A 16,972-nucleotide genomic window follows, 5' to 3' on the forward strand; every position below is an offset into this window, starting at 1 on the left:
GGTGGCCGAAGCATGAAGTGGCTTATGAATGTTTAGCGTTTCTGGCATGTAAATACCTTGCAGTGCTGACTACAAAAGTGCCATGCAAATGCCTGTTCTCACTTTCTGGTGACGTTGTAATTAAGAAGAGGGCGGCATTATCTCCTATAAATGTAAGCAAACTTGTTTGTCTTAGTGATTGGCTGAACAAGAAGTAGGACTGAGTGGACTTGTAGGCTCTGAAGTTTTACATTTTTTTTATTTTTGAGTGCAGTTATGTAACAAAAAAAACCCTGAATTTGTAAGTTGCACTTTCATGACAAAGAGTTTGTACTACAGTACTTGTATGAGTTGAAAAATACTATTTCTTTTGTTTATCATTTTAACAGTGCAAATATTTGTAATAAAAAATAATATCCACTTTGATTTCAATTACAACACAGACTACAATATATTTGAAAATGTAGAAAAACATCCAAAATATTGAATACATTTCAATTGGCATTCTATTGTTTAATAGTGCGATTAAAACTGCGATTAATCGCGATTACTTTTTTAAATTGCGATTAATTTTTGTGAGTTAATCGCATGAATTAACTGCCATTTATCTACAGCTCTAATATATATATGAACCCTTAAAGCTTTGCTAACAAAAGTGGGTGCCCAGTATCTTCTGTGGGGGCGCTCCTGAGAGCAAGCTAGTCTTGCTAATCGTTGAAAGGACACGGATACAGCCCTCCAAACAAGAATAGGCACACAAACAGCAATTCCTTGAAAGCAGAAATAATGTTTATTTAGAAGTGAGCGGTTACAATAAAATAATAGAGATTGATATAATAAGGGTCACAGTTACAAGAATGAAGCAGTGTGGCAGATCAGACACAGACTCAATACTATATAACAGTATAACAGAGGTTCTCAAACTGTGGGTCGGGATGCCAAAGTGAGTCGCGACCCCATTTTAATGGGGTCACCGGGCTGGCTTAGACTTCCTGGGGCAAGGGGCTGAAGCCGAACCAAAGCCCAAGCCCCACTCTCTCGGCCCGAAGCCTGAGGGCTTCAGCCTTGGGCAGTGGGGCTGAGATTACAGGCCCCCTGTCTGGGGCTGAAGCCCTTGGGCTTTGGCTTTGGGTCCCCTCCTCCTCCCCCTCCCCGGGACAGTGGGGCTTTGGCCCCCGCAACCAGGGTGGCTTGGATCGGGCGGGCTCAGGCTTCGGTCCCCTCTCCTGGGGTCGTGTAGTAATTTTTTATTGGTGTAATGAAGTTGGAGAACCCCTGTAATATAACAATATACTTAACATTCTATAACATACAGTAATTCCTCACTTAAAGTCATCCCGGTTAACGTTGTTTCATTGTTACATTGCTGATCAATTAGGGAATATGGTCGTTGTGCAATGCTCCCTTATAATGTTGTTTGGCAGCCGCCTGCTTTGTCCACTGCTTGCAGAAAGAGCAGTCTTTTGCAGTTAGCTGGTGTGGGCTTGGAACCTGGGTGGACCGGCAGCCCCCCTGTCAGCTCCCTGCTCCCCTAAGTTCCCTGTGCGGCAGCCATCCAGCAGGCTATCAATTGCTGGGCAGTTCAGCTGTCCCTCCTCCCACTGCCGTGTGCTGCTCCTGCCTCTGCCTTGGAGTTGCTCCTGGGAGCCTCCTGCTTGCTGTGCGGTGGGAGGGGGGGACGAAGATAGGGGCTAATGTCAGGGTGTCCCCCTCCTCCTACACCCCGCTTACCCCATCTCCATAGAGCAGTGGGGAGAAACGACAGGGCTCAGGACAGAGGCAGTTTGCTAGCAGCAGCTGCTGTCTCAACTTGCTGATCTACTTAAAAAGGCAATATACTTAGTGGGGTCAGTGTACTTAAAGGGACAATGCTTCTCTCTCTCTCTCTCTCTCTCTCTCTCTGACTGTGTGTGTGTGTGTGAGTCAGTCAGTCAGTGTGTCTCTGTCTGCCCTGCTCTCTCCCCTCCCTCCATTCGTGCTGCTTTGTAGAGTGTGAGGCTACATTAACAACAATGTGTTAACCCTTGAGGGCTCAGCCGAGTGCTCATTTAGCAGTAAGGCATTCCCTGGGAAATATCCCACCCTCTGACTTCACCACCTCAACCAAGGTTCACAATCATCATTGCTGTGTATAGTATTAAATTGTTTGTTTAAAACTTCTACTGTGTGTGTGTGTATATATATAGTCTTTTGTCTGGTGAAAAAAATTTCCCTGGAACCTAACCCCCCATTTACATTAATTCTTATGGGGAAATTGGATTCACTTAACATAGTTTCTCTTAAAGTCACATTTTTAAGGAACATAACTATAATGTTAAGTGAGGAGTTCCTGTATAACAATAATCACTTAAAATTTATCATTAACCATATATTCAGTATTAAACCTTTTAATTAAACATTAGACACTTAATAGTGAAATACTTAACACTAATCATCCAGTAAGAACTGGCTGGGTGGTTACTAGATGGGTAGGGGAAGATCTCACTCAGACCACAAACACCCAGCTTTATTTACAGACAAAATACGGCACATTCTAGGAATAAAAAGGAAGATTAGATTTACACTCCTTCCCATTGTGTCCCTCTTATCCGAAAATGATGCAACACCATCCCTATACATTCCTATGGGGCTTCTATAAACTCCTATGGGATTTTGCTGAGTTAACCCCCCTTCCCCCCCTCCCCCCAGGAAGTGGAACTTACCATTGTGTCACAGGAAGTGAAATAATTACATCATAGGTAATGGATCCCTGTGTCTCTTAGAAATGGAATCCTCCACTACATCATCCCCATTTCTGAAATTTTGGTCTGCGATTTTGGATGTTCTAAATTTAAACTATTATTAACTTATATTTAATTAAAGCTTTAATTTAAAAACTAATTACTGTTTTAACATTCCAGAGTGTCCTGATTCAATCACCACTCCATAATTGTCCAACTAAGAGAATTATAACTTTTTCCGATTTTTAAACTTTCTGAGATTTTTCTGCAAGTTTTTATTAAAGGTGTGTTTGAGGTAATTCAGACAGCCAGAGGCAAAGATCTTTTGATACAGTGCATATGTTAAAACATAAAAAATGCCTTTCCCCCCCTCAATTTCATCTAAGCAGAGCATAAATCCTACACAAGTTGAGCCAAATTTTCAAAACCACAATGTTTGAGTCAGTTCAAATTTAGGAAAAATGAATTTAACCATCACTAAAATTTGGCCCTTAACTTGGACATTATTGAATTACTAGGCTGTAATTTAAAATGAATAAGGTCTAATGACAGATTTTTTTCTGGTAATTAAATGACTCTGAAGTATGAATATGAAGTAAATTCACTGTGTTTGATACATGTGCTTTTCTGTCATGGTGCTTTCCTTGCATATTTATGTAGGGTAGCCTGTATCTAAAAATATAAAGCTTTTTCTTTTTTTTAAATCCATGTGGGTTATCTTCAGTGGTTAGAATCTGAGAACTTCATTGATGTGCTCACAATTAAAAAAATGAGGTTGCATTAATGTTAAAATAGTCCCTGATACTGCAATAGATATCATGGTGAAATAAGTTGAGATCCTGTAGTGACCTCTGTGTGGATAGAACTCTGAACCTGTGTGGAGCACCAATGAATTTGATAGGCTTCACTCATACATAGGCTCCAATTCTGCAATATACTATTTTGCCATGGTGCCTAGTGTAGGTTTGGGGATATCTTGTGTAATCTTTTTATTTAAAAAGACATTGCCAAACAATGATTCATAATGCTAACATTTACTTTACATGTGTTTGTTGAAAATCTCTGGTGTCTGGCAATGAAATTTCCTCTCCTCTCTCTTCTAGAGTTACTGGTATTTTTAATTTATTTTGGAAAAATATGGTTGGAACATTTGCTTTGGAGCCTTCTCCAGTGCACGCACTTAGAATTAGTTTTATACGGGCCTGGCAAGAAAAAAAAGGTAGGTCAAATTTTGGGATGAGTAAACTTGACAGTACACTTTTTAAATTCAAACTTTTAAAACAGCAGACATATAACATATTTTAATATAGCGCTGTCACAGCTTCTTGTACTACTCCATTCAGTTCACTAATGAATGACCAAGGGATAGTTTGACTTAGTGTAGTAGTGGAAATAGTATTGCTCTGATTCCAAATGCTGAATGTAGAAACTGAATTAACATTCAAAATGTTGTGCATAATTTACACACCTAAAAATTGCTCATTTTACAGTGACTTACAATTAATGAAGCAGATTAGAAACTAGAAATGCAAATGAAATCTTAAAAAAACATTGTGTGCACACTTGGATTCGAGTTGAGCAATTTTTACATGAGTGCTATCTAACGTGAAAAATGAAACTTCTTATAATTACAGCATGTAGTCATCCATATTGACTGCCAAGGTGCTTCTAAAGCAGAGGTAGGCAACCTATGGCATGTGTGCCGAAGGCGGCATGTGAGCTGATTTTCAGTGGCACTCACACAGCCCGGGTCCTTGCCACCGGTCCGGGGAGCTCTGCAATTTAATTTAATTTTAAATGAAGCTTCTTAAACATTTTAAAAACCATATTTACTTTACATACAACAATAGTTTAGTTATATATTATAGACTTATAGAAAGAGCCTTTCTAAAAACATTAAAATATATTACTGGCACGTGAAACTTTAAATTAGAGTGAATAAATGAAGACTCGGCACATCACTTTTGAAAGGTTGCTGACCCCTGTTCTAAAGGTTTGAAATTAAACCTTCTAAAGGACTGAAATTAAAGTGGACAGAACACTAAAATATATATTGTAAGGGACAACCCTGGAAATACTGAAATAAATGATCTAACAGGTCTTGTTCATGTGTAATTTATATAATTATGTGACCTTTACAAGGCTTAGGAAATAAATTAATGAAAATATTTATATAACACCTTTTATCTGGAAACTTTCCCAAATAGTCAACATGATGTACTTCATGTCCTGAACTACTGTGAAATATTGATGTGTGCTATTTCCTGCATACTGTTAGTAGCTGCATTTCAATACTCGATAAAGTATTGAGGAGGGAAATAATTATTAAAATAAATTATAAAAATACCTACCTCTTATATTGAACTTTTTATTTGTAGCTCTTGAAATGCTTTACAATGGAGGGCAGTACCATTATCTCTGCTTTACAGATGGGGAAACTGAGGCAGAGAGGTGTAGCAACTTGCTCAATGTCATTCAGCAGGCCAGTGTCTGAGCTTGAAATTCAAACCAGGTCTCCTAAGTCCCAGTCCAGTGCACTGTCCACTACACCACACTGTCTCTGGCTGTAGTCAAAAGAGTATATAGACATTTCCTAATGAATTCTAACAAAACCTCTGGGATAAAACTATGTAGATAGCATATTTGAAATACTGAGTATTCCAATACTATATTTATTTTACAGGCAGGGAAACTGAGGCAGAGAGATTTTTCTTGTTTCTGGCTCATGTAGCATCAGTTTCAAAGTCTACTAGTCTACAAACTCACAGTCCCATGCTTAATCCACTAAACCACTCTACTGCCTGTGATTCCATTTTGTATATCAGTTTATCAAGCACTTTGGGCTCCTGTTCAAATGTACACTTTGATTTCTACTTAAAGAATAACTTTAGTCACTGTTTAAATACAACCATCAGATCATTGCAGATAAATTGCAGCAACTATTTAACAGTGTACATCAAATTTGCATGACTAATTAGATGAGGAAATGAAGAATCTTGTAGAAGTCAAGCTATAGATGGAATTTTTGGTATGCAGAAGCCAAACCAGTGCCCTGTGGCTAATTTAGCTTAACTTCTTACATGGGAGCAAATTCGTAATTAAGAAAATAACTATTTCCTTGTTAACATGATCATGGACTTGCTGAGAAAAAGATAAAATATGAAAAAAGACCATGTTTAATAAAAGTAAGAATATTTTACTACTCAAACACACAAGAGCTGTACTGCCTGTAATAGAAAAATCTCATCATTTATAACCTTCTGAGTCATAGGTTCACTGAACACAATGTCAATTCACATATAACTAAACCTATGAGATTGTCTGTGTTTATTTTTCCTTTTGAGATATGACTGATATTATACAAGATGAAATTCTGTCAAATCTAGGAGCTCTATACAGTAAATTCAGATAGATAATTACCTCAGCATGGCCTAGGTATAATTTGATTGTGACTTCCATGACTTTGAGAGTCTTGCCCATACACCAGAATCAACTCAACATTAATTTTGTGATTTTAAAAATATAGTATTTGGGAACCATTTGAAGGCACAAAGATGCTGAATGTAAAGATGCTGAGTCTCTTGTGAAATCATCATAATATACAGTTGTATTGATGTGTTTTTTACGGTTATTTTGCTTGTCAAATATCTCAACACACTCTAAAACACTGTAGAAAGGAAGCTTAGTGTGATACTAACACCTTTGGTACAAAAAGAAAAATATATTGTAGGGAACAATGTACATGTATTGTGAGATGGGTGGATAAAAGGGCCTAATAACAGAACTGAGCAAAATGCTCACGTTGAACCTAAATCACCCTTGAAATGAACCTTGTATTTGAGATTCAAAGTTTTCTTGAACTTCACTCTGTCGTTGTAAAAGTTCACCTAAAATGAGCACCTGGGAACCTTCATTGCCCTCAGCAACAGCAAAAGCCTTTTCATCACCTGCCTCCAACTCACTTACCTCAGTCTCATTTAAAATTATGTATTTCTTTGACTGGCATTTGCAGTATCCAGTACAGATACACATGCTACTTCTGGAGATAGTCAGAGTGCATGGAACCCTGGCCATTCTGTCCCTGCTTGATCTGCTATGTCTCTATGGGTATGTCTATGCTGCATCTGGGAGTGAGCCTCCCAGTCCAGCTCCACAGAGCTGTGGTGACAGGGCTCATGGTAGCATGCTAAAAATAAAATAGGTAGATATTGTAGCTCAGGCTCTCAAGCCTAAGGGTGGGAGTGGCATGGGCTTGAGAGTCCAAGCTCCAGCCCAAGCTGCAATGTCTACACTGTTGCTTTTAGCACGCTAAAGTGAACCATGCTAATGCAAGTCTGTGGACCTGAGCTGGGAGGCTCGCTTCTGCATGCAGTTATACACATACCCAATATACTTGTATCAATTTGTGTATATTTGTTACAAATGTGTTTGTGACTATCTCTGTTGCTCTCTCTCTGACTTCTTTCCACAGGTCAGAATTGCTAAAGGTAGTTGCTGTGGTCAGAAAAATGGTCATAATTATTAAATTCCAAAATTTTTGAAATAAAGTTGAAATTCATGATCCAAACTGAGAAATATGTTGGGCCTTGTAAATGTCATGGAAACCAACGTTTTGAGTATTCAAATCATACAAAATAAATTAACACAAGCTTCCTTCCTTGTCGTCAGTTTCAACCACCTCTAATGTTCATAAAAGGCTACACATTTTACAGTTATTTCATTAATGAGTCTGTGCCTAAGAAGTAAAAAAAGATAATCTGTACAAATGTATTTATTGAAAGCTACACTGAATTTTGATCAACGATTGCTACTCTGAACAGTCATTCATATTTTATTTTTAACATGCTACTATGAGCCCTGTCACCACAACTCCCAAGACTGGGAGGCTAAAGAACCTATATAAGTGTAAACTTAGCATTTCTTAAAATTTCTGAAACTTTTTTCCTGTCTCAGATACTGAACTAGAATACCTCTACTTGACCTTCTGGAGTCTGCCTATTTCTGTTCTATTATTGTTTGTATTTAGGGCTCAAATACATAGTCATCAGTCTTCTGGGATGCTGGACACTGAACGAAGAAGCTGTGCTGACATAGAAGTTAAATAATCACTTTACTTTTTGGGCCTTGGTGACCTCAAAAGATTCTCCTCTTTTCTTCTCTTTCTTTGGCTAGAGACAGAATTTTCATTATGTCTTTTCCTGATAAAAATCATGTGTGTAATTCTACTTTTATTATCTTATCTACTTTATGGTCTTTTCTTAGCTTAGATATTATACTGTATATTACAGGTTTTATAGAGTTGTAGAAAGACAAACCTATTGTACCTTGTATTTGTAAAATGGGTAAATTCTGTTTCCTAAATAATGTTTTTAAGTACTGTACACAATCCTGGGTTTCATTTAAAAAAAAATGTTGGAAGTGGTCAGGAGTGCTCTAGACTGGCAATTTTTGTTGTACTGTGGAAATTGAAATTACAGAGGGGGAAAGCTGTCCCAATTAGTCCTCCCTCCTCCTCCTTTCCTTCCTATAACTCCCTCCCCCTCCCGCCCCCCGGCCAAATAAAGTTAGCAGGCTTTACCAGGACTATAACTTGGCTTGATTGCAAGAATCTTTCCTTCTGAGTGGCAGGCTGGATTCCTTGAGCCAAAAAGTACCATATGTATGGACATGCTGTGTTAAGGATTTTTTTAAAGCTCACAATTAATCCTTAGAATTGAAAAGGAAGTAGTCTGCTTCCTGTTAGGTTAATGGGTGTGGAAATCAATTGTAGATTTAGAAAACCTCATGAAAGGAATGACTGTAATGGAATAATTGTGGAAAGATCCACTTTCATAGCATGATAAATGTAATGTATGCCAGCCAGTGAGACCACCATATTGTGTTCTATTTAATTTCAGTTCTTGTACCTGACTGCCACTTACTGAGAAAAGTTAAACAGTAAATTATCACTGGTTGCAATTTTTGTTATCTTATTTGTTAGCACACATTACAGGTTGATAAATAAACAACCTTCACTTTCATAGTTAAGCTCATCTGACTGGCTGAAGCAAGCACTTTGCCTGTTGTTGAAGCTGACCAGAACATACCAATCAATACTGATAAAAGAAGCAACTGTCTCTCTACTGCAGCAACATCTATTAGATTAAATGATTACAACAGTCATTTAGTATAATAGGTGTAATATAACTGAGAACAGAACTTTGTAAAAGTATCAATATCCTCTACTTCAAAAATAAATTTTGAGGCACTGTAGCAACAGGAAATGTTTACCTTTATTAGCCTTATTCTAATGACATCCCTTAAATAAGGGTATGTGTACACTTACCGTGGATCGACGCTGTGGTCAATAGTGAAGACCTGCTAAATTGACCGCAGATTGTTCTCCCTTCAACTCCGGTACTCCACCATCGACCCAGTGCAGTGTAAACTAACTTACTTCTTTACTGGGAGATGGCAGGCTGCAATCCTCATCCAACTAAAGTACTGCTAATGCTAAAGTGTGCTGGAAAAACTATCATTTATTATTACAGTATGTTTAGTTATTGCTATTGTTGCAGGTGTGTGTAGTTTTTATTCTCTCTTTAAAAGGTAGCAGTGGGGACCTGGTAAAAAATCAAGTTATAAACGTATACTAGATATAATACAATTATTTCACTTGGTATTTCTACACAGACTGACACCTGTATACTGATTCAGTCATAACCTTTGGAAAAACTCCCATTGACTAACAGGATCAGGATTTCACCTGAGGTTTTTATAACCTCATGTGTGCAAATGCGCACTTGCCATTGCAAAGATTTTGCTTCTGACCCGACTGTGCTCACACTGAAATAAATGGGAGTTATGCAGTTGTCTTCCATGGCAGTATTAAGTTGTGAATGAAAAATAAAAGGATAATGGTTATATTAAGTTCCCACCAGAAATGTAATTGATTCTAGGAAGTGGGATAGAAGAGAGAAAAAAATTAGGTCTATATGTGACCATTTGTATGAGTTCATATACATTTTATAAGGTGATCAGGTACCATGGTGATGGGAGCAATGTAAATATATAGGGAAGACCAGTAATTTTCTAAATCTAACTTGTGAAATGAAATCAGATTCTTATTCTTTTTTTGTCTCCTTTAATTTTTTTGTCAGTATTTGTGTGTGTGTGTGTGGGGGAATCCAAATAAATCTACAAATGATGTAACTTTTACTATTCTTTCTGCTATTCAGTGGAATAGTAAGCAATATAGAATGGGATTTTCTCTGTTGTTCTTGATTACTAGCAATCATAGTATTTTGAAGATAGTGGGTCTAAATGGGCAGCCAGCTGTTTGAAATATTGCAGAAATTACACCTCTGATTTGATTGGCTGGAAAGCCATCTGTGATCCTGTTGCTGTGGCTGACTTACAGCATGATGGCTGACTACTCTTTGGAAGTCATGTTGTGCAAAGGGAGCTTAAAAGCTGTCCTGATTTAGAAAGGTGTCATTTTTACTTTTTGAAATATTTATAATTTAGATCCTAGGAACTTGCTTTGATTTCAGAGGAGCCTAATGGTATATAAATGCCTGCTGTGATATATGTACAGTAAAGTAACAGAGTACATATCTTAGACATTTTTTATCCATATAAAGAATGTGGGTAATTTGGTAGCAGAATTTTTAAAATCAGATAAGCCAATAAAATTCTTTGCTGCAGGCAAGTGTGTATAGATTATTTACACTGGGGCACTGGTATGCAGGTACCCTGTTAAAAGTTGTTCACTTCAGTATAATGTCTAGAGCACACTGCCAAGCTGTCTGGAGTGGCTCAAGAGCATGAGTACCAAACTCAGGGCAGACTGTTAAGAAGCCGGACACAAACTCCAAACTGGTTGTGAGTTCTATACTTAGATTTTTCCAACCAAGTATCAAGTGTCAATTCCTCAGGCACTATAACAGGCTAACCGTGGAGTTGCAGTCAGTTGCCCTGGGTATTCCGATCTATTTTGTCACCCAGGCAAGCTTGTCTTTGTGATAGATGGTCCCTCACACCAAAAATCACAATTATTCAGATTACTCCTGTCATAATCATATAGCTAAGGGTAGTATAAAATCCCTCTTTACCCTGTAAAGGGTTAATTCCTCTCTTACCTGTAAAGGGTTAAGAAGTTCAGATAACCTGGGTGGCACCTGACCAAAAGGACCAATAAGGGGAGAAGATACTTTCAAATCTCTGGGGGAAGGTTTTTGTCTGTCTCCCCCGGATTCAACAAGGAAACAGGGCAGGGAAAATACATCTCCCTAAGCCATATCTGAACTAAGCATCGAGTCTTGCAAAAATAGTAAGTAATAGCAAAGAAATGCATTAGATTACTTTTTGTTTTAGCTTGTAAATTTTCCCTGTGCTAAGAGGGAGGTTTATCCCTGTTTTTGTAACTTTAAAGTTTTGCCCAGAGGGAAAATCCTCTGTGTTTTTGAGTCTTTTGTTATTCTGTAAAGTACTTACCATCCTGATTTTACAGAGGTGATTCTTTGACCTTTTCTTTAATTAAAATTCTTTTAAGAACCCGATTGATTTTTTTTATTGTTCTTAAGATCCAAGGGTTTGGGTCTGTGTTCACCTGTACCGATTGGTGAAGATATTATTCTCAGGCTTTCCCCAGGAAAGGGGAGTGTAGGGCTTGGGGGAATAGGACTCCAAGTGGTCCTTTCCTTGATGCTTTGTCTAAATCACTTGGTGGTGGCAGCATACTGTTCAAGGCAAGGTAAAATTTGTGCTTTGGAAAAGTTTTTAACCTAAATTGGTAAAAATAAGCTTAGGGGGGTCTTTCATGCAGGTCCCCCCATCTGTACCCCAGAGTTCAGAGTGGGGAAGAAACCCTGACAACTCCCAATTACAAAGGACCAGTCACTTACCCCAGTTAATTGCAATTTAGATCTTACACCAAAGAAAATGCTTGTAGCCAATCCTACGATAAACTAACTAAAGATTTATTAAAGATTAAGAAAAACAAACAAGAGAGTTGTTTACAAGGTTAAAGCAGATAAACACACACACAATGAATTAGTTTTATGTTTCAAAAGGTGATAGAAGCTCCTGTAATATGCAAGCTATATATGTCCTTTAGGGCTGACCTAGGCTAATAGCTGGGGGGGTTCCTTTCTTATGCTTAGAGATCTTTCCCTCCCAAAATCCAGGCAGCATAGAGATACAGGTTCTTCTTGTTGGGGAATTTTTATTTGCTTCCCCACAGAGTTCAAACTGATGGGATGAGTTCATGCTAATGCCTCCTCTTCTTGGAGGGGTGGGGGAAGATTGCAATTAGGAAAGTCTTTGTTCTTTGATATTTCACAATGGTTCATTTGGTTTCAGTGGGCCTTCTTAGTGGGCAGGACCTAACACCTGTTGTAGGAAGCCAGCATTTTACATTAATTAAACCTTCTTTTCTATTTGACTTACACAATTACAGAGGATTACAATGCAAGCACTTATTATCACCTTATAACATGGCGTACAGATATTATAAGTGAGATTCATACATGCAGCATCTTAAAAGTGTTTCATAAAGTCTAAACACATTCTTATAAATTTAGCATGTGTTTTAATAATGGTAACACATAGGTGAACCAGACTGGTTCCAGCTATGTGGTTGTCAGTGCTCAGTTGAGACCCAGAGACCTTGGCCTGAACTGGCACCTGGTCTGCACTCAGACTGGCAGCTAAAATGCGTACTTCAGCAACAAATTGCGGATTTCAGTGTCCATAGGAGTATGTGATGGTCAGTTTAGGTGCCCAGATAAAAGGCCCACAATAAATAGTAGCTTTTTATATTAGAATAATAAGGGGAACATTGACTTTTTTCCCTATACCTTTGTAGACATACGTTAAGGGCCAGATTCAGTCCTGCACTGAGCTTGTGCAAGAGGTGCAAAGGGTCCTGAAGTGGGGCAGAGAATCTGGTCCTAGAGGGTTACTTAAACTATAGAAAAGCTATAAATTTGCCTCTTTCTTATAATAAAATTCCTCTAGTTTTCTTATTTTAAATATCCCTTTTAGCTTGTTACAGAAGGAGCTTGGGCCAAGATCATTCCCTCCTTCACTACATCCATGGGAGGAAACTAACTCTGTGTACTTTTGGGTGAGAGGGAGTGGCCCCTAAAACTCTCCTCTTTGTGGCTCCTAAAACTTGCTGAGCTCCACAGCTACCTCAATAGTGATCTGTGCGTCAGTGTTGGCTCTGTGTGCCTCTGACAGTCCCACCCTCTGCATTGTGGTGAACCGTGTTACTGAGGTCAACCCCTAGCTCAGGCTGCCCTCTGCAGAAAACGTTATACAGCCTTCGGTGGCATAGCACCCTTCCATGTGGAGAGGAGGTGAGATATGTGGTTGGAGGGTCTCCTTTGTGCAGATATCTAAGGGTCAGGAGCTGGGCTTTGTCCGTCACTGATTATTCCAGGGTGCTAATAACCGTCCCACATATACATGAACTGCCATATCGTTTCTGTGCAGTGTAGTTGTAGCTGTATCAGGTCCATGATATTAAGAGACAAGGCTTCTGTTTGCCAGAATGGGTGATAGGAGATGGATCACTTGATGATTACCATGGGCAGCGTGTATCGTAGGCTGGGGGAGGCTAGGCTTCCCCAAACAGTCCTGGGTGGCCCCGACCACACTCTGCCCCAAGGCCCCCCTCCTGCTTGCTACATCCCTCTTGGCCCCAGCCCAGGCAGGCTGCTCCCTTTCTCGGAAGCATGCTAGGGATGGGGCTGGGGCCGTGGTGCCCAGTGCTCGGGGGAGCTGGAGGCGTTGGGGCTGCCTGCCCTGTGCTCAGGGGAATCTGGGGGCATTGGGGCCGTGGCGCTCCAGGGCTGAAGGTGCTGGGGTGGGTGGGGGGCTATTGCATGTGAAGGCTGGTAGAAAGTGATCTCGGGAGGCAGTCACATAGCACTACAGGTTACAGGACTCAGCTGCCTACCTTTGGGCCCTGGATCAGAACCCCTACTCACTCTCTGATGAGGCTGGAGGCAAAAAGCTAGGGGCTCAGACTAGGAAGATCCCATATCCCAGAGAGTCATGACTCTGGGGCTTTGGCTGGGTGAAGACTGAAGTTCCTTACTGAGCAGTGGAACTAGCATTTGTTGAACTCTTTACATACCCTGAAAAGGGTGGGAAGCAACTTGTGTGCCAGACGGAGTGCTAAGTCGCACAAAGGGACAGATCACCGCAGGATGGGAGCAGCTATCAACAGGGGCTGCAAAGCCAGAAGAGCGAATGTCCTGTCCTTGCCCAACCACTAGCTGGTACCTGTGGCGAGCAGACCTCTTTATATATATATATATATACAATTGCCAAAAAAAGTATCTAAAATTAAATTCTGTGCTACTCAACTTCTATCTTACCATCCAATTTCATAATTGAAAAACTCTGTTATATATCTCAAGTTCTATATCCTGTGCTTGTGATCTTAATGTTCCTCTTAAGCATAATCTGAGACACTGCCTCATCAAAGCATTTCAGTTTCAGTGGTGCCAATGAATCTCCAAGTGCAGAGGTCCGCTCACAAAGAGCAGCTTTCTGGATTGTGGCCCAGTTCCTCCTTTTCATTTATTTTAAATAATTTAAGAATTAAATTTAAAATAAAAAAATCTTTCTATATGTAAGTACCACTAGAACAATCCAGTCTGAAGATTTCCCCCCCGAAAAAGGATGGGAAAAATGGAACATCTTTTCCTAGTGATAACCCTTTTGAGATCACCTTATTCATTCTTGTTTCTGTGAATTTACTCTCCTCTGAAGCACGTCAGTCCCTTGATATCAGGGTTTGCATTTTCCATTGCTAAATTGCTACACAAAATATGTTGAAATATTCTGGAAAGGATGGCTCCAATGGCACCAAAGGGTTAATGAAGAAATGTATGTAGAGGGTTTATAATTTGGTTCACTACACCCGGAAGCTAACATGAAGTAATCTCACTTAAGCAACGAAGCATGAACTTTTAAACAAATACTCAGGTGACTTTAACAGGAAAACAATAGTTCCCTTGAGATAATGCTGCTATAAGAATGGAATTGCTTCTACAGTTTGTAGGTTTAAAAAAAAAAAGGATCCTAATAATGTTTTAGCCATGCTTATATGGTTTGTTGGTTTTCTTTCCATACAATCATAGAAATACTGATCTGTTATGTCGCTATACGTGATATTTCTTCACACAATACATTATTCCAGAAATGACTTAATAGTTTAAATATCTTCAAAGTCTGTTGCAGCTGACCTCATATCTTTTAGTTGAGGAACAAGATTCCCTTAGGCCATCTTAGTCATATTATGACCAGTCATAAATATTAATTGCCGGATGTTACTTCTAGGAACCATTCAACAAGTTGCATATATGCTGGGAAAGTGAATTCTGCTTACACATCAAAAGCATTTATTTAAAATCTAACTGAAGATAAAAGAAAATTCTGGGTCAGGAACAGTGCTGAATAAATTGTCAGTTTGAATATTTTTAAATGTAATAAGTGAGCCTGGGCCTTATTTGTATTATGCTGTCCCCTTCTCAAAAAGCAAACACAAGACAGTGGCAAAAATCAGGTTTAAAATGGTAATTATGATCGTTGCTATATTTTCTAGGCAAGTGATAGCCTCTAGACATAAATGGAAAATTCATCTTGTTGTTTTTAATGCAAATAGTTAGTACTGGAAACCTTCTCTACCGAAATACATGCATTGTGCAGAAAGAAATAGTGGTAACAAATGGAACTGGTAAAAAACAAATGAAAAAATCAGCTGATGCAAACCTCAGCAAAAGCTATATATATATTTTATAGTATTTGTAGGTTGAACAGATTTTAGCAATGATGTTTTTAAAGAGATGAATGAGACATAACTGTGTTGTCTTTTTTATAATATCAGTTAGTGTCCAGTGTCTGATATAACTTATACTTTATGCTGACTTTAATTCAGTGGTTCTCAAACTTTTTTTTTATATTTAACACTATTATAAACGCTGGAGGTGAAGCAGGGTTTTGGGGTGGAGGCTGATAGCGCATGACCCTCCACATAATAACCTCGTGACCCCCTGAGGGTTCTCAACCCCCAGTTTGAGAACCCCTGCTTTTAATTAGTTCTTTTAGGGAAAGTGTGTTATCTCATTATGGGAGTAATGACTTCTAGGTTCTGTTCCACTCACATTTATTTGTATTACTGTGGTGCCTAGATGCCCCAGGAGTAGATCAGGACCCTGTTGTGGTAGATGCTGTACAAACACAGAACAAAAAGATGGTGCCTGCCCCAGAGAACTTACAATCTAAGATGAGAGACAACAGATGGATAGAGACATAGATGGAAGAGTATTAAGGAAATAATGAGATATTACTGACCAGAATGATACGCAGAGGTCTCAGTGCACTAGCAGCCTAACTGTAAAGTTTTTTGTAGGCATCACAGCAAAGGCGAGATTTCAGGAGGGTTTATAAAGGAGTATAACGAGGTAGCTTTGTGGACGTTTATGGGGAACTCCTCCCAAGTATGTGGGATAAAGCATCAAGTAGCTTTTTTGAAAATTTAACAAATGGAGTGTGGAGGCTGGCATCATTGGCCCTTTGTAGGCAGGAGCTCACATCTCAATAGTGAATGAGAGATGATTGGTAAGGTGTGTGTATAGACCATGAAGGGCCTCATAAGTGAAGGCATCCAGCTTATGGTTGATGCAATAGAAAAGGGGGAACCAGTGGAGGTATGCAGCAGCAGCATCCTGAATGGATATGAGTGGGGGGAAGAATTTGTAAAATTTGAATTTCCCAAGGCCAGAGAAAAGGATGTTTCACTAATTGAGTCTGAGATGATAATGTGGATGGCAGTTTAGCTTTGTGGATGGATGAGAGAGGCTGTATCTCAGAGAGATTATGCAGAAAGAATTGGGCAGTATTTAGAGAGAGCCTGGATTTGAGGACAAAGAGAGAGGTTTTTTATGGGCCAGAGTGACATGCAGGATGGAGATATTGATCATGAACGGAGGCATTGGAGAGGGCTTGAGAGGAAGAGTGATTAGGAGCTCTGTTTTAACCATTAGCAGTTTCTCTTCCCTTGGTTTTCACACCTCATCTGCTAGAAGAGGGCCTCATCCTCCCTGATTGAACTGACCTCGTTATCTCCAGACTGATCCTTGCCTGCATATTTATACTTGCCTCTGGAAATTTCTACCACATGCATCTTATGAAGTGGGTATTCACCCCGAAAGCTTATGCTCCAATACATCTGTTAGTCTATAAGGTGCCACAAGACTCTTTGTTGCTTTTTACAG

General features: G+C 39.2%; 1 protein-coding gene across 9 annotated transcripts in view; it reads left to right on the forward strand.

Annotated features, from left to right (window-relative positions):
* Nucleotides 1-16,972, forward strand: part of IMMP2L (inner mitochondrial membrane peptidase subunit 2) — an 841,928-nt gene that overhangs the window by 52,280 nt on the left and 772,676 nt on the right. The window contains exon 4 of one of the 9 annotated variants that reach the window (XM_065556714.1): nucleotides 3,803-16,964. The exons of the other annotated variants lie outside the window; for them this stretch is intronic. Coding sequence (XP_065412786.1) covers nucleotides 3,803-4,004 — 202 coding nt within the window. The 3' untranslated portion in view covers nucleotides 4,005-16,964. Of the gene's footprint in view, nucleotides 1-3,802; nucleotides 16,965-16,972 lie in introns of those variants that run through there. 9 annotated transcript variants of the gene reach the window in all.

The sequence above is a fragment of the Chrysemys picta genome, chromosome 1, assembly GCF_011386835.1.
Source record: "Chrysemys picta bellii isolate R12L10 chromosome 1, ASM1138683v2, whole genome shotgun sequence".
NCBI classification, from domain to species: Eukaryota; Metazoa; Chordata; order Testudines; family Emydidae; genus Chrysemys; species Chrysemys picta.